Source organism: Onychostoma macrolepis, chromosome 08 (genome assembly GCF_012432095.1).
Source record: "Onychostoma macrolepis isolate SWU-2019 chromosome 08, ASM1243209v1, whole genome shotgun sequence".
Lineage (NCBI taxonomy): Eukaryota > Metazoa > Chordata > Actinopteri > Cypriniformes > Cyprinidae > Onychostoma > Onychostoma macrolepis.
The window spans coordinates 8,697,223-8,721,117 of record NC_081162.1 but is presented as its reverse complement, the minus strand read 5'-3'; the positions used below and the strand labels follow the sequence as shown (position 1 = coordinate 8,721,117).

The 23,895-nt window shown below is 34.3% G+C and overlaps 1 protein-coding gene across 3 annotated transcripts; it reads left to right on the top strand.

The window, feature by feature from the left end:
• Positions 1-6,649: 6,649 nt before the first annotated feature.
• Positions 6,650-22,946, top strand: csf1b (colony stimulating factor 1b (macrophage)). Of its 3 annotated transcripts, none has more exons than XM_058783898.1 (9): positions 6,650-6,872; positions 7,836-7,949; positions 8,044-8,106; positions 8,664-8,834; positions 12,507-12,693; positions 12,865-13,001; positions 19,040-19,086; positions 19,240-19,280; positions 19,841-22,946. In XM_058783898.1, exons 2-9 carry the CDS (start codon positions 7,857-7,859, stop codon positions 19,894-19,896), a joined length of 795 nt encoding a protein of 264 aa, XP_058639881.1. In that variant the 5' UTR covers positions 6,650-6,872; positions 7,836-7,856; the 3' UTR covers positions 19,897-22,946. The 3 variants fall into 3 exon arrangements, with proteins under 3 accessions (XP_058639881.1, XP_058639880.1, XP_058639879.1); XM_058783897.1 differs by having other exon boundaries at positions 6,650-6,920; positions 12,868-13,001; XM_058783896.1 differs by having other exon boundaries at positions 6,650-6,920.
• The last annotated feature ends 949 nt before the right edge of the window (positions 22,947-23,895 follow it).

Here is a 23,895-nt window from a genome sequence, read left to right as displayed (position 1 = left end):
ACGCTGAAGACGCCTTCCTCAGCAGGAGCTACAGATTTTATCACTGCTTTGTCTCTCTGTCTTTTTCTCTTTCTCTCTCCCTCCATTCCTGATGCACATTCTTTAGCTGCTGTACGTTTTGAAAGAGGTTACATCAGCTATAACAGATGTCCACATCATAGTGTATTTATCGAATCATAATAATTTATTGGACAAAATATCAAATTCAAATTTTGGTTTATTTAATATTGATTTAAATGGCTCATCAATTTTCTTTCACCGTATCACTTTATCAAACAAAAGACAGTTTCTTAAAGAAATTATCCTATAGGAAGTGACAATCATTTTTTTTAAATAGGAAAACAACAGCACAGACATAAATGTTGGATTTTATTTTTTTAAGATTATGTTTCACTTTAAACATTCTGTCCTGATTGATTAAATAACTCCATCATTGAGCTGTAGTACTGTTTAAAATTTGGGATCTGTATTGGGTTTTTTTTTTTTGTTAAGAAGTTAATACTTGATATGATAATTTTCAGCTAGGATGCATTATGTAGTAATGGCCTTTACAACGTAACAAAACATATTTCAAATAAATGCTGTTCTTTTGAACTTTTTATTCATCAAAGAACTATTTTTAACATTGATAATAAGAAGAATTGTATCAAATCAGCATATTAGAATGATTTCTGAAGGATCATGTGACTCTGAAGACTGGAGTAATGATGTTGAAAATTCAGCTTTGACTTTACAGGAATAAATTACATTTTAAAATATGTTAAATATAAAAGAGTTATTTTAAATTGCAATAATATTTCACAATATTACTATTTTACTGTATTATTAACTGAATAAATGCAGCCTTGACTTCAAAAACATCAAAACAATTTGAATGGCAGTGTATATTTATTTCTGAGAGTTTCTGAGAAAGTCTTTTATGTCACTTTTAGGCGATAACAATACATTTAAGGAGATATCTCAAAACATAACTCAGTGGACAAAATGTGGTTTAGAATTATGGTATAAATTGATGAGAAAGTTCAAACTGGATTGGTTATTATTCTCAGTTCTAGCCCGCTCAAATGGATAAAAGGTTTAAAATTTGGGCACAAAAAGGAATAACTGCTTACTCTTCTATTATATCAAAGGGGGAAATTCAGGATTTTCAGAATTTAATGATCAAATTTGGTCTGGAGAAACAGGGTTTTTATAGGTTTTTACAAGTTAGACACTATTATGATTTGAAAATCAGATGATTATTCCCCTTTCATAAATATGTTTATTGAAGTGTATAATACAAATACTTGTGAAAAACGATTCATATCTGGTTTATATACCTGCATTCAAGATATTGGTAACACTTTACAATAAGGTTCATTAGTTAAACATTAGTTAATGTATTAACTAACATGAACTAACCATGAGCAATACATTTGTTACTGTATTTACTAATCTTCGCTAACATTAGTTAATAAAAATACAGATGTTCATTGTTAGTTCATGTTAGTTCACAGTGCATTAACTAATGTTAACAAGATTTTAATAATGTATTAGTAAATGTTAAAATTAATATTAACAAAGATTAATAAACGCTGTATAAGTGCAGTTTATTATTAGTTAATGTTAACTAATGTAGTTAACTAATGAACCTTATTGTAAAGTGTTACCAAGATATTAAAGGCCATTCTGCTGAGTATATCAAAGAAAAGTGGAAATGCAGATTTGTATCCCAGCTGAAGAATGGCTGAACTTATGGCATTCACAGTGTAGTCATTCCAGGGCTCTAAGGGAATTTTGTTGGAAAAATACAATTCGTTTCTTTATTACGCCCAAAGTGAAAGCAAAACAAAAAGGAATGACAAATCAGGGCTCCTGCTGGGGGCAGTGTGTGTTTTGGTTAGAAATACATTCTAGCATAGAAGAAATCTTGGAAATTGAGATTGAAAAAACAGCTTATAGTCTATTTCTTCACTGTAAAAAGTGATAAGATGACTTAACTTAAAAAATTGAGGAAACCCGTTGCCTTAAAATTTTTAAGTAAATGATCATTAAAAAAATAAGTTAAGTGAATTGTCAAGTTCACTTAACTTTTTTTTTATTATTATTTACTTAATAATATTAAGGCAACAGTTTCCTAAATTTTTTTAAGTTAAGTCAACTTATCACTTTTTACAGTGTTGGCAATATACCGGATTCAGTTAATAATAGGAATAAATATTTACTCAGGATTCTACTAGCAGCAGCAAAAAGAAAAAGAAAAAAGCAATTACTTGTTTATGGCTCCATCAGCCTCCCCTAACAAGAACTCAGTGGGAACAAATAGTTACAGGAATTTACAAGATGGAAAAACTGGCATTCAGGTTGAGACTTCAAGAAGAGACTTTTAAGAAACACTGGGGAAAATGGACAATCTATATATCAAAACAGAGAGAAGACAGATAAATGCCAAAGTGGAATATGTTCATTAATGTATGTAATTAGGATCAACGGCTGCTTTATATATGCCTACGGAAATGAGTATTATGTTTATGAATGTATGACCACAAATATTTGCTTATATCGTAACCAGTTGACCAGACCAAAATTTCTTTTAACTTTTTGTGTTACACTTCGGGGAAAAATATTTATGTATATGTACCCATGAAGGAGTGTTGTTTGTTTGTTATTGTGTTGAAGTTCATAAAAAAAAAAAAAAAGATACAGATGTGACATCTGGACAAGAACAATTTATTTTCTCTGGTCAAAACTGGCTTGTACATTACATTTCATCATTTCCACCAAACAGTAAGACTGAAACTTAACTAGAGGAAACCTTTGCTGTGAGGTGATATGCAGGACGAAACCAAAAGATAATTATTTGCTTTGACAAGCGTTTTTCAAGAGACACAAAAGCAAATGCTGAAGAACAATAAAGATAAGAGTCATATGAAGACAAATCTGATAAAAATTTGCCCTGGTGTCACCGAACAGGCAGACACTGAGCATTCATACACAACATCCTTCCATTGTTCCTGTACTTAAAAAACATAACTAAAGGTCAAACAAAGACTCGTCCAAGGTCTCATAACACACATTTATTGGCTACGCAGCTAAATTTAAAAGAAGACCCTGCCATCTATAAATATTTCAAACTAGATGGTAGATATGCCTTTTAGTCCGTGCATGTGACATTCCCAAGGGCATATTCCATTTTCAAAGGAGCATTCCAGGAAAATATCAAGAAAAGATTTATCCAGATCATTTTAAAATGTAATAATACATAACATTTACATTCTCTTCCCCTCAAGGCAGCTGCATTCATAAGATTTAGATCTAAACTCACAGTCAGTCTTTACTGGCTTTTGTGATATCTGATCATCGGTTTTTATCATCAGTTCCAATAATTCTTCATTAGTTGTGAATAAGCAAGTAATACACGCTAAATTACTAAAATGTTCTTGACAATGTGAAAATGGTTGGGTTCAAAGTCAAAGAACCAAATGCGTCTTTTGTTTGCAAACTGATAACTTCAGTGCCCCAGATCAGTTTGTCCTTAGATCAAGCACACATGCAAGACATATGATCTGCTCATCTCATGCTCAGAAGTGCTTAACACAGCATTCTGTGTCCTCCTCATTTGCAAAACTGGAATTGAATACTGCAGCAGAAAAAAGTGAAATAATTAAAAATGAATAGAAATGAGTGCTGTCAAAATTATAACACAGGCAACCCGTAAGAAACCACGGTGACAAACACTTGTGACTATCTGGAAAGGTCTTTTTAAAGCATTATCCCTCACTTTCAACTCAGGAAGTCCCTAAGTGACATATAATGAACAACCAGATTAAGTCATGTGACAATGTGTGCATTTTTTGTTGCCATGGCAACATTCCCAAAATGGTGTCCTGTCTGGTTAGCACGTTACAGTGTCAGTAATTTTTAAAACGCTTGTTTTTGTTACAAAAGGTATGTTTCAACCCATGCAACATTCTAATGTTTTAATAACATATCCTAGATTACTCTTAACCTGATTTTAATACATTTCTTGAGCAAACTGATATAAAACAAGTTACAAAGATATTGTGGTGACACATGTGTCACATCGGGCTCTTAACCTTATAAAAGTAAGTGGAATTTTGATGTGACGTATTTGTCATATTAAGAAAAATGGTAAAAATGGTAATGAGCGGCTCAATTATTTTAGCTGATTCAATTATTTTAGTGTTATATATATTCTGCTGCTCATTTCAAAGCATATTTTAACAAATCTACGCGCATGTTTAACATGTTGACCTCCAGTGTGAGGTAGTTATTTATTTTTATTCAGTTTGCACATTTTCAAATTTAAAAAAAATCTAAAAATCTAAAAATTAATTTCTGGTTAAACCATATACCTGAAAAGGTAGAATTTTGATATGTTACAAAAGAGTTGTTGTAAAATGTAATGGTCACAGTTATGTGGTTTTGAAATATGTTGTGGCAAAGCAAATAAAATGCAAAAACTGTATTACTTCTGGAAAATGTTTTTGTTTTATCTTCCCAGAAAAGTAATCATTTTGATATAGGAAAAGCAAATAAACGTAAAAAAAACTTTATTTAGCAAAAAAAAATGATAACATTTTTTTTTTCAATTGAGGAATAAACGCCCAATGTAACATATATGTAACATGAAAAATTTATCATAAACGCCCAATGTGTCATATGTGTAACATTACAGATCAGGAGGGGTTGTATTTTAAAAACAACTGCAGAAACATGTTATAAGTGGTCCATTTGGTCTGTTTTATATGCCCCATAATTTTCCTATAAGTAGAAATTGGTCTGGGTTCTTATGGGTTAACAGTTTTTAATAGTGTTAAAAATATTTAACGCTGTTAATGCAGGGGCGGAGCTAGGGTTGGCCACCCCACTCACAACTGCTGTTTCTGTCTCTTGTTTTTTCTTGACAAGAATTGTGTTTATTTAGACGCAGAATGTCAAACGGGAGACTTTTCAGACACGCACTCCACTTCACTTCAGTGCCAGGTGCTAGTCAAATGTATCACGAGCATGCGTGTCAGATCTGCCTCACGTTCAGCAGCGGCAGCTCTTAAAGTAATAGCAGCCAAATAACCAAATAACCCAGCTGCTGTGATGTCTGTTAATCAAAGAACAAAAGAAAAAAGAGGAAATCGATAACTTTTGTAGCTTGAAGGATTCATCTATTTTTAATTTAGAATTTAGTTTTGATTGCTTTATTCAATTTCTGTATTTCCTACTTGCTGAAGGGCATATTTATTATGATGGGTTTATGTGAAGATTTTTTTAAGTTCACTCTAATAAAGTCTAATAAATGTTAAAATTGATAACTCTCAATTATACTGTAATGTTTAATGGCTATAATCAATGGTTCAATATTAGGGGAAAAAAAGAACAATTTCCTAGAGACATCAGTAGTATTGGTATCAGTCATACTCGCCTTCAGTCAAAAAAAATGATGCCACTAAACAAATATTAAAAATATGCTGTCTTTAGGTAGTTTCTACAATAAATTAGTGTAATATAAAAGTATATTTAAAAACTTTAATGTTAGGTGGGATTAATCTTGATTAATTGTGTTTAATTTCTTTTTTTTTTTCAACTGACAGCACTAATTATAGTATATTATATTATTCCAAGATAAAGTTACTTGAATGGCTCTTTAAAAATAATAATGCAATGATGAATTATTTTTAAATGACCTAAATCATGTTTTTTGGATAGCAAGACAATACTGGATAGCAAGAGGTTATCATCTATCTTACTGTTTTGAGCAGTAAATCAGCATATTAGAATGATTTCTGAAGGATCATGTGACACTGAAGACTGGAGTAATGATGCTGAAAATTCAGCTTTAACATCACAGGAATAAATTGCATTTTAACATATTAAACAGAAAACGATTATTTTAAATTGTCAAATTATTTCACAGTTTTACTATGCTAACTTTTTTGAATATATAAATGCAATCCTAATGAGCATGAGAGACTTTCAAAACATTTTTAAAAAAAAACTCTTACAGAGCCCAAACATTTGAACAGTAGTGCATGTAATATATATAACATTAATTCATAAATCATTCTTGCAGTCAACATTAAATATCACAGATCTATTGGAAACCAGATGCTTTCACGTCCTTTCATGTCTCACCTCGTTCTTTAATCTTAACGAAGCCTGTGGAGAACACAGTCTTTTTCCCTCTCTTGAGAGCAATGACTTTTTCTCTGACAGCTTACATGTTAAGATGTCTCTCAGCATGCTTCAGAAGGTACAAATCTATCCCAGGAACATGGAGAACATCCCTGCACACAAAAGAAAGGAAAAATAAAAAACAACTTAAAATGGCGTGAGAACATTAATCACAAACAGGTATAGGTTTAGATTTATAGTTGTATGAGTCTAGGGACCATAATAGGTCCTAATAGGAATAACAGGGGTCTTGTTTGAGGGACAGAGAATGATCATGAGTCTAAAATCAAATAATTCATTGCATCATCTGTAAAACATAGGCATGCAAAGGATTTAAATTGAAAAAGACTTAGTGAGCAGGAAGCCTTGCTTTCATAAAACCATTATGAAACATGAGAACGTAAGAAAAAGAGAGGAACAGAGAGGTGTGGGCTTGAAAAGGCGGAGAAGAAGTTAATGAAAAAGACAAGGAGGGGGTGAAGCGAAGGGACAGAGAGAGCTCCTGTGAAACACCAGTTGTTTAATCATTGTGCTTGTCAAGAATGCACTATTAATTCACTGTCTGCCTGCACATACATTTTGATGGTGGATCGATTCATTTAAGAGCTTTTCTGTCATTCTGCTTCAACTCTACACTGCAAAACATCACCTGGATCTGCTCAAATGCATCTAACTGAGGATTGTAGACTTCTCCTGCTGGATTGGTGAGCCAGATGAACAACCCTACACCCTTTCACTTCTACAGAACCAAGGTAGGCTTGAAGGTCTTCAGTGGAACTATACTACTGGTCCTTCTAAAAGCTGGAAACACACTCTCTTATTGATTTGATTTTGAAAAGAAGAGCAGCGATGCTTTTTTTTCCTTTTCTTTTTTTGTTTATACATATTCTCATTTTATGGGGTACTAGTCTTTTGACATGTTAAGATGATTTAGTGATGATAAAGTGGTAGTATTTATGCATTTCTCTGCTCTGTCACCACATCAACCGATACGGTACATCTGCTTATGTTACACTGCCAATAAAGAGTTAGTTTACCTTCAATTCAAAAGGCTAAAAAGCATTTTTTTTTTTTTTTTTGTATTTATTCGCAAAGTGACCAGACTGTGGTTAAATCACCCTAGAGGATTATTGGCTATTAGATTAGTGTATGCTGGCCTTTAAAGTTAATGGCATAATATCAAAAGGCATTTCAAAAAGATGGAGCAGATGCAGAAATATCAAAAGCAGCAGGATGCAGTGCTGACAGAGAGTTATAAAAGCGATAAAAAAAAGATAAAGAACGAAAGAGAAAAGATATATTGATAGTGAGGGAGGGAGGCATACCTGGCAAAAAATACAGCTATTTTTCAATTTGACTTTCCAGCAACTTGCAAGAATAACTTTAATAACAGGAGTTAGAAGAAAATAGTGAAGCGTTCTCACCATTTATCTTCATGCATTGCTTTTTTTTTCTTTTTCTTTTTTATTTAAAACATTTTTTTTTATTCCACATATATAAATAAAAAATATTTATTTATACATGCATATTAAACATATTCATTCACATTCATATTTATCAGACAGTTTCTACAAGAACAATTGCTTATTAAAAATAACAATTTCCTGATGATAGAAAAAAAACAAACATCTCTCTCTCTCTCTGTGTGTGTGTGCTTGTCACTACAGGGGAAGAATGTGTGTGTTCTCATGCTACTGTGTGTTCCCCTCTCCATGATGGACATCCCTGGTCCTTGCAAACATGCCATAACCATGGACCACCTACTTCAACTAAAACAACTGGTGAGGAACCAGATCACAATAAAGCTTCACGGAGTCATCCTTTGATTTCGAATGTAACACCTCTGTCTTAACTATTCGTCTTTTTACTCTTCAGATCAGCAACCAGTTGCGGACTGGCTGTTCAATCACATATACATTCATAGAGAGAAAACACCTGGTAAGAGGGTCGTTAAAACACTGTCTTCCTCTCTCTGTGTTTCAAAACAGATTTGTGTTTTTTTCCATAATACAAGCTTCTATTCCAAAGTCTTCTGTTTTGAATCTGGATTTGGAAACGCAGCAAAGCTGGAGGTGTGTTTTAGATTAGATGCTCACTCCAAATTGTCATCACATATTGCTGAGATTTCCATTATGGCACCCTTGACATGGTTGAATTCAGCATACATTTTGATGAAGCTCTTAGATGTCTCTGTTATTTCGTAAGTTATTTTGTAAAAAAGTCTTTTTTTTCTGAAGACAGTCTGAACTTTGGTTTAGGCTCTTAAATCTGAAGCAAAAAGTCAATTATACCATCTTACAGAACATAATTCACAAAGTGTTAATATCAATTCAGTTGCTGATTTCCCAAACCAGCAACGTAAACACCAGCAAAACCAAAGCCAACTGCGTGATCTCTTTTGAAAGCAAAGTCAAGTACACAAGCTAATGTGCCAGATTTTGTTCTCCAGGTTTTTCCAAACTGTTTCTCACTCACTTATCTTCCTTGTCTTTTAGAGCGTGGTGTGTTATGTCAAAGCTGCTCTGCCAAGGGTGCTTGAACTGTTTAACGTCCACTTCAAATACGTGCGGGGCACAGGAAGTGCTCAAGCAGTGGTCTCCATACAGAACCTCATTCTCAACATCTACTCCCAACGCTGCATACCTTCACTGGACGAGCAACTGGAGGTGTGTGCACACTCACACTCAATGTTGGGAAAAGTTACTTTTAAAAGTAATGCATTGCCTTACTTGTGTGTTACGTTTTGTCACATGGGCTGGGCTTGCTTATTTATTCTTTTATTACTAAAAAACACAAAAGTTATATTTTTGGGCAATTGTAAAGGCCTTTTCACACACCAAAAGTGAAATTAAAGTGTTTCTGCACCTCACTGCATTACTTTACTTGAAAAAAGTAATCTGATTACGTTACTTCATTACTTGTAATGCATTACTTCCAAAACTGCTCATACTCAATTATCTTGTTCTCAGGGACAAAAACCTCGCTTTACTTATGGATCGCTAGGTTACTTTAAGATTATTTAGTGAATTGTCATGAACTCGGTAAATAACTGGCATTTTTGGTTCCATGAAGAACCTTTAACATCCATTGATTCTTTCAGCACAAAAGTATCTTTATACACCTTTTTCCTATTCCCCTTTGACGCTTTGTGTGAAATATGGGCATAAACTGTAAATAATCAGTTAAAGGTTCGCCCTTCGAACGCAAAAATAAGGATTTTCAAAAACTGTGTATAATGGGGAGACATTCTACCTTCGACCGTCGAACATTAAAAGGACATGTACAAGTCTAAAAGCATTAAAAATTGACTTTCAACAGACTTTTTCTGCAGCAATATTACAGACGTGTTGTAGTAATATATATCTATATTATGTAACATATGTTGCCCTAATCAAAAATGTTCAATGACTGGAATATTGAGTAATAATATTTCAAAGGCATTTCCATCATATTTACCTGCTTTAGAAACATTCCAGTAAACACTGTTAATAAGGATTAGAAGTGAAAAAGGGAAACAATCACACTCTAAAAAGCATCCACGTAAAAACAAACCAGGAAACAGATATAGTGTATATTTAAAGCTCATGTCTCATAACAAGTATAAGTAAAAGAAGGCTACTGTTCATTGCATTAGCTGCTGCTAACATATAATTTTCATATTAGGTGTTATTTGCTTTTTACAGCATTTAATAATCATGTGCAACTTTAACATATGCAACTTTTAACATTAAAAAAACGTTTGGTAATCTATAGAATTGAACATTTACCAATCAAGATAAATGACTGATGTAAAAGTTTTGTTCATTGTTAGTTCACATTGCCTACTGTATTCAAAAATACTTCTCCACCTTGTTGTAAAGAGTTGCCTTTAAAGGTTACAACTTGAAGGCCTACATTTCACTTGACAGTCAGATGTGGCTTGATTTTTTTGTCTGCACTTCAAGTGTGTTTGTAAGTATGTGAGACTTATGTGAAATCACAAACAAGTTTTACATTTTGTATTCAGAAACATCACTCAAGCACGTTTTGGCCCATATGTATGACTATTATTAAGCTTTATTAAGCATTATTAAGCTTATTAACCATTGTTGATTGGTTTACATAAAACATGTGCTTCCTTTTCAGTAAAAAATTTATTTTGAAAAAATTCAGCTTGAGAATTTTTGCATGTGGCGGCTGGTGTCATATATCAGTTGTGCGTGAGAAATGTGGTTCAAGTATAAGTACAAAGAAGTCATGCTGCTACTTTGTCATACTTCTAATGTGAAAAAGGCATTACTAGAGTCTCTGTACATACTTTCAATTAACTTGATTTAATAAGGCGCTTTTAGTGATTTATTGACAATGCTTATGTTTGCCATGTCATTCCTAACTGAAATTGCATGCACTAAAGTGTGGCATGAGGCAAAAACTCTCCTTCAATAGGCTCTTCATCAAAACATAATCTCTCATGGCATGAAGCAAAGCATGTGGATTAAGGAATCCACTCAAACTACACTTAAGGAAATGCTAGCTCTGACTTTGCTGAAGATAATACTGAACAGACAATTTGTCATCATAGGGATTTCCCCTTCAGATCAAAGGAAGAAACATACTGAGACTAATTTATAAACCGGCTACGTTCTTGACAATTTAAACTTCAAAAGTATTTTGCATGTATAAATGCAGCCAACCCTAAACTTTTCAATAGTAATGCACATTATGATGCTGCTATATTTTTTAAAATGTTTTAAAATTATTTACTATACTATTTGATGGTTTATCTTAAATAAGTTCAATGTTGATCCACAGTCGTGACGATTTTCTACGGAGCCCTTTAAGGGACATGGTGGTGGGAAAAATTCTGGGTGAGTGGAAAAAATTTGTGCTGGGAGGAAAAAATATTTTTCAAATGTTTTGTGTTCTCTCGCAAAACTTTTGCATTCCCTCGCAAAACTTTTGCAAAACCAGTTGAGTTCAGACAAACTCTTCCTGTTTACTTTACAGCTTGCAGTGGTTAAAGCTCGTATGTTCACAATGAGCGGTTCAAAATTTTTTATTTTGAACTTGAACTCAAATAAAGAAATACATCAGTGCTTAGTTCAAGGCACGGTTTTGGGACATTCTTAAACGCTTAATGTGGCTTAATGTTTTAAAACGAGCGTTTTATGGAGGAGAAAAAGCTTACATGCAGGGCATTAAGGTTATTAATATTAGCCTAATACTTTTATCAGCTTTTAGCCTATTATTATTGAATTTGGTCCTCCAATGTCACCGTTTTAAAACATTGAGCCACATTAAGCGTTTAAGAATATCCCAAAACCGTGCCTTGAGCTAAGCACTGATGTATTTCTTTATTTGAGTTCAAGTTCAAAATAAAATTCTATGAACCACTGCAAGCTGTAAAGTAAACAGGAAGAGTTTGTCCGAACTCAACTGGTTTTGCGAGAAACGCAAAAGTTTTGCGAGGGAACGCAAAAGGTTTGCGAGAGAACATTTGAAAAATATTTTTTCCACTCACCCCAAATCTTTCCCACCACCATGTCCCTTAAAGGGCTCCTTAATTTTCTTCTGTGAAGCACACACACACAAAATATTTTTTTAAAGACATAAAAGCATCAAGAAAGTAGTCCAAGCCATCCAAGGCTTTATTCGTTCACCAGACTGACATTACTACTTTCTCATGACTATAATAGTCATGTGCGGATGTCAAGATATTCAGTGAACAATGACGGAAATTTAATTTCTGATCTTCAAATGAGTGAAAATTGTATGTCATGTATTTACATTTGGAATTGCACATTTGTAATAAAGTTTATATAACTTTAAATGCAATAATCAAATAACACTACAATATTACAATACAGTATCAAGTACTTTAGTATGTTATATCAAATATCAAAATAAGTGTACTTCTTTAAGAATGACAAACAATTATTAGAAAGTAATAATTTACAATTTACTTTAAAACTTTTAATTTAACATTAAGAAACAGCCAAGTACACAAAGTGTGCTTTTATTTAATTAATATTATATTATCTGCAAGTACATTTTTTAAAAATGTTCTTTTAAGACATGAAATGTACTACAAGTGCACAATCAATACAATTAAGCATACTCAATCCGCAAGGCATGGACCACGTTTATGATTCTTTGATGGCACTTTTATGTTCTTTTTGAAGCTTGAAAAAAAGACATTCATGGCTTTAGAACAACATGAGTTTGATTAGATGATGACAGAATTGACATTTCTGGGTGAACGATCCCTTTAAAAATCCACCACAACAATCTTAAATAGAGCTAAACTCCATCCCTTTGTATTTATTTTTGTTTTTTTGTTTCACGCTCACTCTTTGCAGGAGGACCCTGTAGCATTCGAGAGGGAATACAATGAGTCTCCTGTCCAGGCACTTCAAAGAGTCGAGGAGGTTCTGTCCCTCTACTTGCACCTCATCACAACCACAAACACTCCTGTTAACTGGACCTGCGAGCAAGAGTATAGCAGCAATCTACCCCCTACTGTAACACAGCTAACCACCAGCACAGGTGAATGCATGCACACACACACACACACACACACACATTCAGCTTCAGGAAAAAGAAACAGGTACAAAGCTAGGCAAGACTGAAATGATTTTCAAACACACACACACACACACACACACACACATACATCCCTCCAGCAATGATTAAAGCCACATGTTTGTCTTTTGAAAGAAGTTGCGCTGGGATTATTCGGGCAAGATCCTCAGAAGTCCTTCAGCGATGATTTCTACAGGCTGGGCTTCATTGTGGTCTCCGTCTGTGGAGGATTTCTTATCTTACTCACCGCCTACTGCCTCCTAGAGAGAAAGGTATGCTATTCCTCCATAAACACAGATATAAATGCCACCTGAGCATTTTTATTTGGGTCCAGAACTTCCATACACAATATGTTATAACGTGATATGTTTCCATAAGGTCAAATGGGCAAAGCAATGATTTTCACACAATGACATGCATTTGACCACTTCTCAGCAGCGTTTGATATATATATAAAGTTATATGTTCTGGTGCTTTTGTTGACATGTGTGTGATAGGCAGTGGCAAACATAATTTTGAGTTACTGCAAAGGCTTGGCAAGCTTCAATGTGGTGTACCATGATGAAAGACCTCCAGCCAGCACAATGATCTTCAACTCAATCTGGTACTGATTTGTGATGGTGTGTATGTCTAACACTAGAAAGCCTTCGGTACTTATAGAAGTAGAAATGAAAGTAAAGACATTTTTAAAAAGCTGAGTGAATCTTGAAGCATTCTTGAAGCAGTTTCATAGTGGAAAATATTCTCACATTACCAAAAAATGAAATACTACATACTTCATTAGTAACTACGTAAGAAATAAATGACTTTGTTGCAGCACTTAATGAAGTATTTTCGGCTAAATGTGGACCAGAAAATCACTCCAGATTATTCAGGTTAGGAAATAATACAATAATGGACTTTGCAATTAATTGCAATAATGGACTTTGTGCAATAATTACCCTTAAAACCCTTGAGTGTCTTAAATTTGGCTAATGGACTATGGGCACAAATGAATGATCTCTGTGCAATAGCTTGTGTTTTAGTGTTTTTATATTCTTTTATAATGTTAATGTGTGTAATGTTAAATGTAACATTTTTTTATTTATTTTAATGCTGCTAATCAGATTGCTCCAACATAATTTCGTTGTATAAGCAAATGCAATGAAAATAATAATAAAGATCTAAAAGATCTAAAATTATAAAAAAAAGAAAAAAAAGAAATCTGACCCACGAGTCCATTATTTAGCAAACCAAAACAGGTTATCTTGCAATATATGCTAGTAATGAAAAGCAGTCCCACAGCATGACACTATTAACACCTTGAAATTCTCTGTAGATATTAGTGGCAGAGGTGTCTTGCCACAAGTATGCTTGCGAATTTTGACTTGGAGGCTTAGAGAGTACACTTTCATGTTTCTTAACACAAATATGCATACTTTTAAAAAGTGCATTTTGTAATAATGTCCAAATAAAAGTTTTATTTTGAGTTAGATTTTAAATCATAATTTTTTCATAATCTTGTGTCATGCTTTAAAGTACACTTATTTAGATGTGTTGACCAACATATTAAAGGTGACATATCATGAAAATCTGACTTTTTCCATGTTTAAATGCTATAATCGTGTCCCCGGTGCATCTATACCGACCCAGGAAATGTGAAAGAGATTAACTCAGCATTTTTTTTTTTTTTTTGGTAAGCCCTTCACTGCAAGCTTGTAAAAAAAAAAAAAAAAAGTGCATCAGATTTCGCTCCCCCTGTGACGCAGGAAGGGGATCTTATTTTAATATTACTGCCCTTAATCTTCAAGTTTCCACCCACGGTGCCACAATTGTGTTTTCGCAAGCAACCACGGTGTACCAGTTGTAACACCATGGCGAAAGCTCGAGCAAAGCATGCTAACTGTTCTGTCATTGGCTGCACTGATGAGCACAGAACACTATTTAGAGTCTCAGAGGAGAAAAGAGAGCAGTGGATTTATTGATTTATTTACTGTATATTACGCTGCTGCCACACAGATCTAATATAAACATGCAATTTCTTTCTCAGCGGTTTACCTTCATAGACATAAACGACTGTTTTTGTAACTCGTGTGTTTTTAACATAAATTATATGTATTTGAAAGAGAACTTATAGTATAGCACTCGCATGCTTTCTGTGCGTGTACTTCAGATGTTTACATTCAGAATTAGAAAACCGTATATCAGAAGTTTAAACTAATATGGCTTTAAAATACATGATTTCAACGCAATAGACAAGCTAATCAAAACCAAACTGATGTTTTTTTTTTAGCAAAGTATCTGAGGAAGGAGCTGTAAAGGCTCAGCCCTGTTCAGGAAAAGGGGCGGGAAGCAACAGCTCATTTGCATTTAAAGAGACTTGCACGAAAACAACGTGTTTGTGCTTCCACTCAAAGTATGCATTTTCAAAATGATACAATAAATGATCTGTGGGGTATTTTAAGCTGAAACTTCACAGACACGTTCTGGGGACACCTGAGACTTATATTACATATTATAAAAAGGGGAATAATAGGTTTCCTTTAAAGCACTTGTAAGTTATTGATTATAGGCTACTTTTAAAGGTGCCATAGAATGCACTGATACAGTATTTTAAATTGTTCTCTGATATCTACATAGAAGGTATATGGCTTAGGTAAGGGCAAAAAATCTCCAGAAATGGTTTTACATGTGCATTTACAACCCTAGGATTTCTCCCTAGAATGAAATGGTTTGTTATTGGCTTATTTGGAAGGGTCATGAATAATAATGAGCTCTGCTCTGATTGGCTGTTTCTCAGTGCAGCTCATTGTTGAGCTCTGCTCTGATTGGCTGTTTCACAGTACCGCTCATTTCTCTCGCAGTTATATCGTCGGGTTATTATACTGTATATAAAATGCGGGCATCAGGGAGCCGCTATTAATACGTGGGGCACTGAAACTGCTTTTGAACGATCGCGTTATAGTTTCAATTTCGCTTTCGAAATTCACGATCGCGCGTACTCTGTTTATACTGTGGAGCAGCAGTACTTACCACACATTTTACAAGATCAGATGCTTGTCAGTGGTGCTCAAGATATGTAAATCTTTTGCCATCATCCTCAGTCATCTCTCCTTACTCTGTTTATGTGGTAATTGAAATCTTATGTACTGTAATGTAACAGACTATTGCTAACAAGCTAACCATGTCCCTTTAATGGCTCATGTTATTTTATTAGAAAGCGTTATTTGCTTTCCGTGCCTTTCTGATTACAGACACCAATCCATCCCTGCACTTCACATCCCCTGCACAGCCTGGAACATAACATTTATTTCCATGATCTGTCATTTTCGCTGTTGTCCTCGCTTGTTTCTTTACAATACCTGCAGACCTTCTGATGATTCGGCTGTGTAGGTTCGGCTGGCGGCTGGCGGCTGGCCTAGAACATGGGCAGGTAGACGTTATGCAAATGTTGGGGGTGTAGTGATCCCGACTGTTACGTCACAGTCGGTGTTATGTTCTGATTCGCCTATTTTTCAGTTGTCTTTTTTATTCACAAGGTTTACATAAGAAGGAGGAAACAATGGTGTTTGACGCTCACGGTATGCCATTTCCATGTACAGAACTGTTATTATTTAACTATGCCAAGGTAAATACAGTTTTCCATTCTATGGCACCTTTAACTGTAGTCTGTTATTCAATGTTACATTTAAAGTTAATATATTTTAAATGTACTAAATTACAACATCATTATAAATGTGTAATTACAAATACATGTATATACATGGCATACACGTCAAGTCAAGTCACCCTTATTTATATAGCGCAATGCAGTGTATACACTTTTCAGTAGAAATGGCATTCAAGTATATTTTAGTTCACAATAAATGCTGGTCATTGCATTTAACAAAGCACTTTAACCAACAGAAGACAATCAAAGTAATTATGAACCTAAATATGAAGTCCTACTTAACTGGGTCAAACAAGCACTCTAAATTTCAGCTAAATGCATTGAAACAAATGTAAACTATAATACATTTTCATTCAACTGTAATTAAAATTTAGTTGAGTGTCTGTAAACATTACATTCAGTTCACACTTATTTCCTTTTTAATAATAAGTACTTCTTAAAGAATATGATAAAATGTGCTTCTTTTTCACAACGATCATTACTACTTTTTAAAAATAATTTTCACTGTTTCAGATTATTTTCATGTGGCTCTGTTTAAATACAGACCATGATGCAGAGCTCTTGCTCACAAATGTACTGATTGTTCTTGCAGTTTCCTTCTGATCAAGCCATCAAGACATATTTTTCAGGAGATATTATTTACTGTAAGACTAGTGTAGCTTGTCATTACTCTCTATAGCACATTAAAAGCAAGGTGACCAAGGTGCTGCATGATCAAAACATAAAAATTGTTGTAATAATACTTTTATTGTTGAAAAAAAAAAATCATCCAACAATAAGAGCATTATTTAGAAACAAAGATTTAAATCCTTAAATAGTAATTATATAAAAGCGGAAAAAACAGGAAAAGAAAAATGGATAATACAAAACATGACCAAAACAAAAACGGTTATTTAAAGACCCAATGAAATGGCTTGACAAGCGTGGTTTTCTTTAAGATTGTACAATATCAATTACCATCGCCATTCATCTCACTGCCAGTTGCTCAGCTGGAGCATGCAGATTTTTAAAGCACTCACCTGTGCCGTAAATACAGTGTTTACTAGCCACTTTGGAGCCACAGATAAAAGGCTGTCTCTGTCACACCATCACCCTGTTTTTACTTTGGTTGCCTGTTTTGTTCATTGACCTAGTTTCTGTTTCCCCTTGATTGCCTTAGTTAGTTCACCTGTGTCTAGTTAATTTAATCATTAGTTCCTCTCTTCCGTTTGTATAATTTCCCTTCCTTTAGTTCTCAGAGTTGCTGGTTATTAAGTCTGTTACACTTTGTTGGATTGCGTAGCCTTACCTGTATGGATTTTCTGTTTGTTCTCCTGAGGATTATTATTAAAAACTGTGTATTTGGTCTAAACCTTTGTTGTGCGCTTTGTATCCTGCCAACGAGAGTGACAGTCTAATTGGCTGATCTGGCTCATATTCGCGATCTCAAACATGTTAACAAAACTACAATTTTTAGTGACTTCAAAATCAATAGTTTGATCGCTGGCAGCTTATTCACCACATCCACCATCAAATGATAGTTACACTTGTATTTTATGGCATACAGTAATTGCTCTGCAGTATAGCCATTCAAACCAGTTCAATTTTTGCTTATGATATTCTTTTGTTTCATGCCTGTGGTGATTATGAGCGAAACATCATGTCATTATTGTCTATTAAACAGTGCCATCTCGAGGAGTAAAGGTGAATTGCATGCATTGAGTCATCAGATATTTGAATATTTTTTGTGCAGAAAAAATATACTTCCACTATTACACACCTCGGGTCTCAAGCGACCCTATACACTTTTTATAAAAATTAATCAGAAAACTGTTTAAAACTGTAAAAGCTTCGTTCATCTTCGGAACACAATTTAAGATATTTTGGATGAAAACCGGGAGGCTTGTGACTGTCCCATTGACTGCCAAGTATAACACTGTCAAGGCCCAGAAAAGTATGAAAGACATCTTCAAAATAGTCCATCTGCCATCAGTGGTTCAATCTGAATGTTATGAAACGACGAGAATACTTTTTGTACGCAAAGCAAATAAAAATTACGACTTTATTCAACAATTTGTTTCGTCCACATCTCCTCCGAGTCACCGCAGCGCCATTTTGGAGAATATCTGCTGGAAGCAAACTGCAAATGCTATTCTGTGTCAGCGGCACCACACGGATACTCTGTTTTTGTTCAAATCAAAGTGTAAATAAATGTAGAAAACGTAGCCGTGTGGCGCAGCTGACACAGAACAGCGTACGCAGTTTGCGTCCAGCGGATATTTTCATTTTGGGGTGGAGTAACACTTTAAAGGAATTCTTGTTCATTAACAGCTATTGAAAGCTGTAGCTGTGTAATCCAATAGTACTGATGTTTTTTTTATTGTAGATGTTTTGCCCATGTTCAGGTTTTATAGACCTCTTAATGGTGTGAAATGAATTTTGGAATGGATATTTTTTCCATGTCTCCTGCCTTGTTAAAAATTAACACTGGGGCCAAAAATATCTTAAGCCAGAAACAGATATTTCTCCTATTTTATTAATCCTTAGGCTCACACTTAATCTATTACTGCGCCTTTTAAAGAGAATAATGAAAAGCAAGAAGTATAAAGTGAAGAAATATTTATTGAGTATGTGACATCACTTATGCGTATAATTTCAGCTATAATTCTGTTCCCTCAACAGAAGCTGCAGCGTCAGCTTTACAGAACAAGAATTTCATCAGACTTGGGGTAACTTTGTGTTTTATCCTACTATTATCTTAAACAGTTTTTTGCTGTTTTCATATTGTCATATAATAATTTCATATATTTGAATACTTTGTACAAGCTATGACCTAATATGTCAAAACATCTAGCCAAGGAATATCTAAATTTCTCTTACAGATTACAAGTTGTCGAAAACTTTGAAATCCAAGAGGAAGTATGTAAGTATATGATTAAATAGTAAATCTTTGATTAAGTTCATAATATCAAAAGTGACAAAAATAAATTAACAACGATATAGATCCTTGTTTAGAACTGATATGTGATACTGGGTTGGTATTTGATTTATCAATATTTCTTCTTCATACCTGTCCCAACTTACCTGCTGATGCTCAGCCATTATCTTCAGCACACAGACAGTTTTTTCTTCAAAAGTAGGAGTCAAATGACCTAGGAAGGGCATAAAACACTGAACACAGCAAGTGATTAAAAATAATAATAATAATAATTCTTGGTTAAATGTCTGAACATTTATACTATTATACAAGGTTTCCCAAACTCAGGAACTGCAGGAGGGTCATCGTAGTTGATGAAAATGAATTAAATGTAATAAATAAATAAATAAAATAAGCATACTAAAATATGAAATGTTTTTAGAGTATTTTATGTTTTTGAGTATATATTTAGAAGTATTTTGTTTTTTTTTAGTCTTTACTCTTCTATACATTAACTATAGCGCATATGTGTTCATATATTTAATTCTCCTTCTCATCTTTCATAGACCAGATGAATGACCGACGGACACAGCTTGGCTCACACCTCGCCACTGCCTTCTAACTGATTTGCTCTTTCTGGGTGCTCACAAGAGAGTATAAACAGTGAAATAGACTGTCTGACACTTCAGGAAGACCACGGCCATGATCAGAGGAAGCAGACTGAAGAGATGTGTCTGATCTGTCAAGATAACTCATATGCCTTGGAACTTGTACACATGTAAATGTGCATATTACTACAAACATCTATTTCTGAACTACTGGAAAATTCTAAGTATTGCATGCTCAGTAATGCTACAGTTACATCAATCCACAACACCTACCGTATGAGCTAGAGGAGGAAAATCATTCAATTGTAGTTTGTTTCATTTGTCAGTCTACTATATTGATGTTATTGTTCATATGTGAGCAGTATCTTACAGTAAAGGCTGAGTTTGTTGAGACAGAACAGTTTCCTAATTTCTATCCATTTCTATGAAGTAAGTATATATTTGAATTGAGATTGAGCTAAAATAGTCAAACACATTTATTGGACAAAGTACTGCATGTATAAAAAAAAGAAAAAGAAAAAAAATGCTCACCAGAAAATTAAAATCACCCTTAACATTATTACCCTGAAAATGTACTCACCCTCAGGCTGTTCAAGATGCAGAAAAGTTTGTTTCCTTGTCAGAATGGATTTTACGGAGCCCTTTACAGGACATTGTGGTGGGAAAAATTCGGGGTGAATGGAAAAAATTCAGGGTGGGAGGGAATTTTTTTTTTCAAATGTTTTGCGTTCCCTCGCAAAGATATTTGCGTTCCCTCGCAAAACCATTTGAGTTCGGACAAACGCTTCCTGTTTACTTTGCAGCTTGCAGTGGTTATAGCTCGTATGTTCACAATGAGCGGTTCATAGAGTTTTATTTTGAACTTGGACTCAAATAAATTAATAAGTCAGTGCTTAGTTCAAGGCACGGTTTTGGGACATAATAAAACGCTTAATGTGGCTTAATGTTTTAAAACAGTGACTTGGAGGACCAAATTCGATAATAATAAAAGCTGATACAATTATTAGGCTAATATTAATAACCTTATTAACAGTGGCGGTTCTACATTGAATTACTCCCCGGGCGAGACCCCCTCTGAGCGCCCATCCCCCCACATTTTTTTAAAGTTTTTTTTGCTAAAAAATTTTGCACAAACAGTTTTACTATAACAATATAAGTGTAAGACAAGCTTATATTTCTCAATTGCACAAATCCTTCAACATGAAAAACACAATTCTGCACAAAACAGTACAAGTTATCAGCACTCGACAATCAACAGATTTCCCATCCCCCAGCACTGTCACTCACAACCAGAAGTCAAGACTAAACCACAAAGTGAAAATAGCAGTATTCTTTAGTGATATGTTATTTACACAGTGCAAATAGCTTTAGATTCTATTTATTCTATGTTAAAATAAAATAAAAACATGGCGAAAAACATTGTTAGAGAAAAACATTACTTATTGCAAAAATAGTGGTAATTATCTGCACTTCTGCATTGTAACACATTATAAAATAGTATGCAATAACTTATTGAGTGTAATTTTTTTTTTTATTTCTAATTATTAAATGGATGCCACCTTATTGGGACAAAAGCCCTCTCTACACCTAACCTAACCCTACCCGATACTTTATGTTCAACTCTTTGATTATTTCCTTCATTTTTATTAAAAAATCAATGCTTTTCTGATGTGATGTGATTTGAAATTTAAAAAGGGAGAAAAAAAGTTCGCCAAAAGGCAGATTCGATCCCTGGTCGATCGTGTCGAAAGAAGTGTAACGCAAATTTTACCATCTGCACCACTGAATATGAAAGCTAGTAACCGTCTTTTGCATATTTGACTATCCCAATCATACATTTGTGGGTGGAGTTAATGTAAATAGCCTCTGCCAGCAACATAGCTATTTGCACTTAAATAGACACTCCGATTTATTTATTTTTTTTATATTCCCAACAACATTAAACAGTTGCCCACATGAAAAAAACACTTCCCGCGCCCCTGGGTGTGACTGACTTTAGCCCACTTGTCCCACTAATTTGAGAGAGGTGAACTGTCCCCCGCGGCCGCGCCCCCCTCCCCTTTCCACTTCTCACACAGCTTCTGTGCTCTGTACCTTCTCAACAAGCAGGGGCGCCAATTAGCCAATTCCCCGCACAGTTATATGATAGATAATATGATAGATAATAGAAAACCGCTTAGCGGCGCAGATGATTTTTTTTTTTCCAAGTGCTTGTGCCGCCCCCCACGTGTCATGAAAAAATGCCGCCCCGGGCGGCTGCCCCGTTCGCCCATGCCTAAAACCGCCACTGCTTATTAATAATATTACTAAGCAGAATAGCCCAGAATTTGAACGCAACGCCCTGCACGTAGCCTAAGCTTTTTCTCCCACATAAAAGCTTAGTAGGCTATAATGAAAACGGTGATTTAAAAATACCAAATCCGTTGCATTCATATTCTGGGCTATTCTCCTTTATTAATAGTAATATTATTAATAAGGTTATTAATATAAACCTAACAATTTTATTAGTATTTATTATTTTTGAATTTGGTCCTAATGTCACTGTTTAAAGCCACATTAAAGCATTTTATTATGTCCCAAAACCGTGCCTTGAACTAACCACTGACTGACTGTATTTCTTTATACTTGAATCAAAGTTCAAAATAAAAACTCTATGAACCGCTCCATTGTGAACATACCAGCTGCATGAACCTTTCATTATAGCCTACATTAAGCGTTTTCTATGGGGAAGAAAAGGCATAACGTGCAGGGCGTTGCGTTCATATTCTGTTTTTATTAATAGGAATATTATTAGTAAGGTTATTAATGTTAGCCTAGTAATTTTTATCAGGATTTATTATTATCGAATTTAGTCCTCCAATGTCACTGTTTTAAAATAAATATAATTATAATAAATATAATATAATAAATATAAATTTAAAATAAAGCCACATTAAGCGTTTTAGAATGTCCCAAAACCGTGCTTCGACATAAGCACTGACTGTATTACTTTGAGTCCAAGTTCAAAATAAAACTCTATGAACGGCTCCATTGTGAACATACGAGCTGTAACCACTGCAAGCTGCAAAGTAAACAGGAAGCGTTTGTCCAAACTCAGATGGTTTTGCGAGAGACCGCAAAAGTTTTGCGAGGGAATGCAAAGTTTCTCGAGGGAACGCAAAACATTTGAAAAAATTTTTCCTGCCACCCTGAATTTTTTTCATTCACCCCGATTTTTTCCCACCACAATGTCCTGTAAAGGGCTCCGTAGGATTTAGCATTACATCACTTACTCACCATGGAGTGCTCACCTCTGCAGTGAATGGGTGCTGTCAGAATGAGAGTCCAAACAGCTGATAAAAACACCCTAATATTTCAAAACAAGACTCTAGTCTATCAATGAATGGCTTGTGAATCAAAAAGCTGTGTTTGGAAACAACCAGAGGTGGGTTGAGTACCCAAAAACTGTATTCAAGTAAAAGTAAAAGTACTTGAAGAAATATTTACTCAAGTAAAAGTAAAAGTAATAGTCTGAATAGTTACTTGAGTAAGAGTAAAAAAGTATCGGATAAAAAAAACTACTCAAGTAGTTAGTTACTAGTTACTTTGGATTATATACTGAATATAGATAAATTGGTAACACTTTACAATAACAGTACATGAATTATCATGTACTAATACCTTAATTAATAATTACTTGACTATGAACTAATGAAGAGTTAAGACATGTATTAATCAAGAACTAATGAAGAACTAACTTAACTACGACATGAGTCATATGAATTACCGCATGAATAACACCACCTTAATTACATGTTAGTTCCTGCATGTTAGTTAATGTATTAATTAACACTTTGGGGTAAACTAAATCAAACATGCTCTAGAAGAAAGATTCATGAAAATGGCACACTGCAAAATTGTTTATAAATTTTCCACCTGCAGCTATGTCACAAACATCAGTGAATGACAGTGGATTTCTTGCAATATTTACGTTTAACTTAACTCATCCAACGCACAATGATGCATTCATAATT

Bases quoted from the DNA above. Each gene is read 5' to 3' on its own strand.
- csf1b (XM_058783896.1), top strand. From the start codon at position 6,882: ATGAACAACCCTACACCCTTTCACTTCTACAGAACCAAG. The intron at 8,835-12,506 runs GTGTGTGCACAC...CACTCTTTGCAG, and splicing joins CACTGGACGAGCAACTGGAG to GAGGACCCTGTAGCATTCGA. The intron at 12,694-12,864 runs GTGAATGCATGC...GTCTTTTGAAAG, and splicing joins ACAGCTAACCACCAGCACAG to AAGTTGCGCTGGGATTATTC.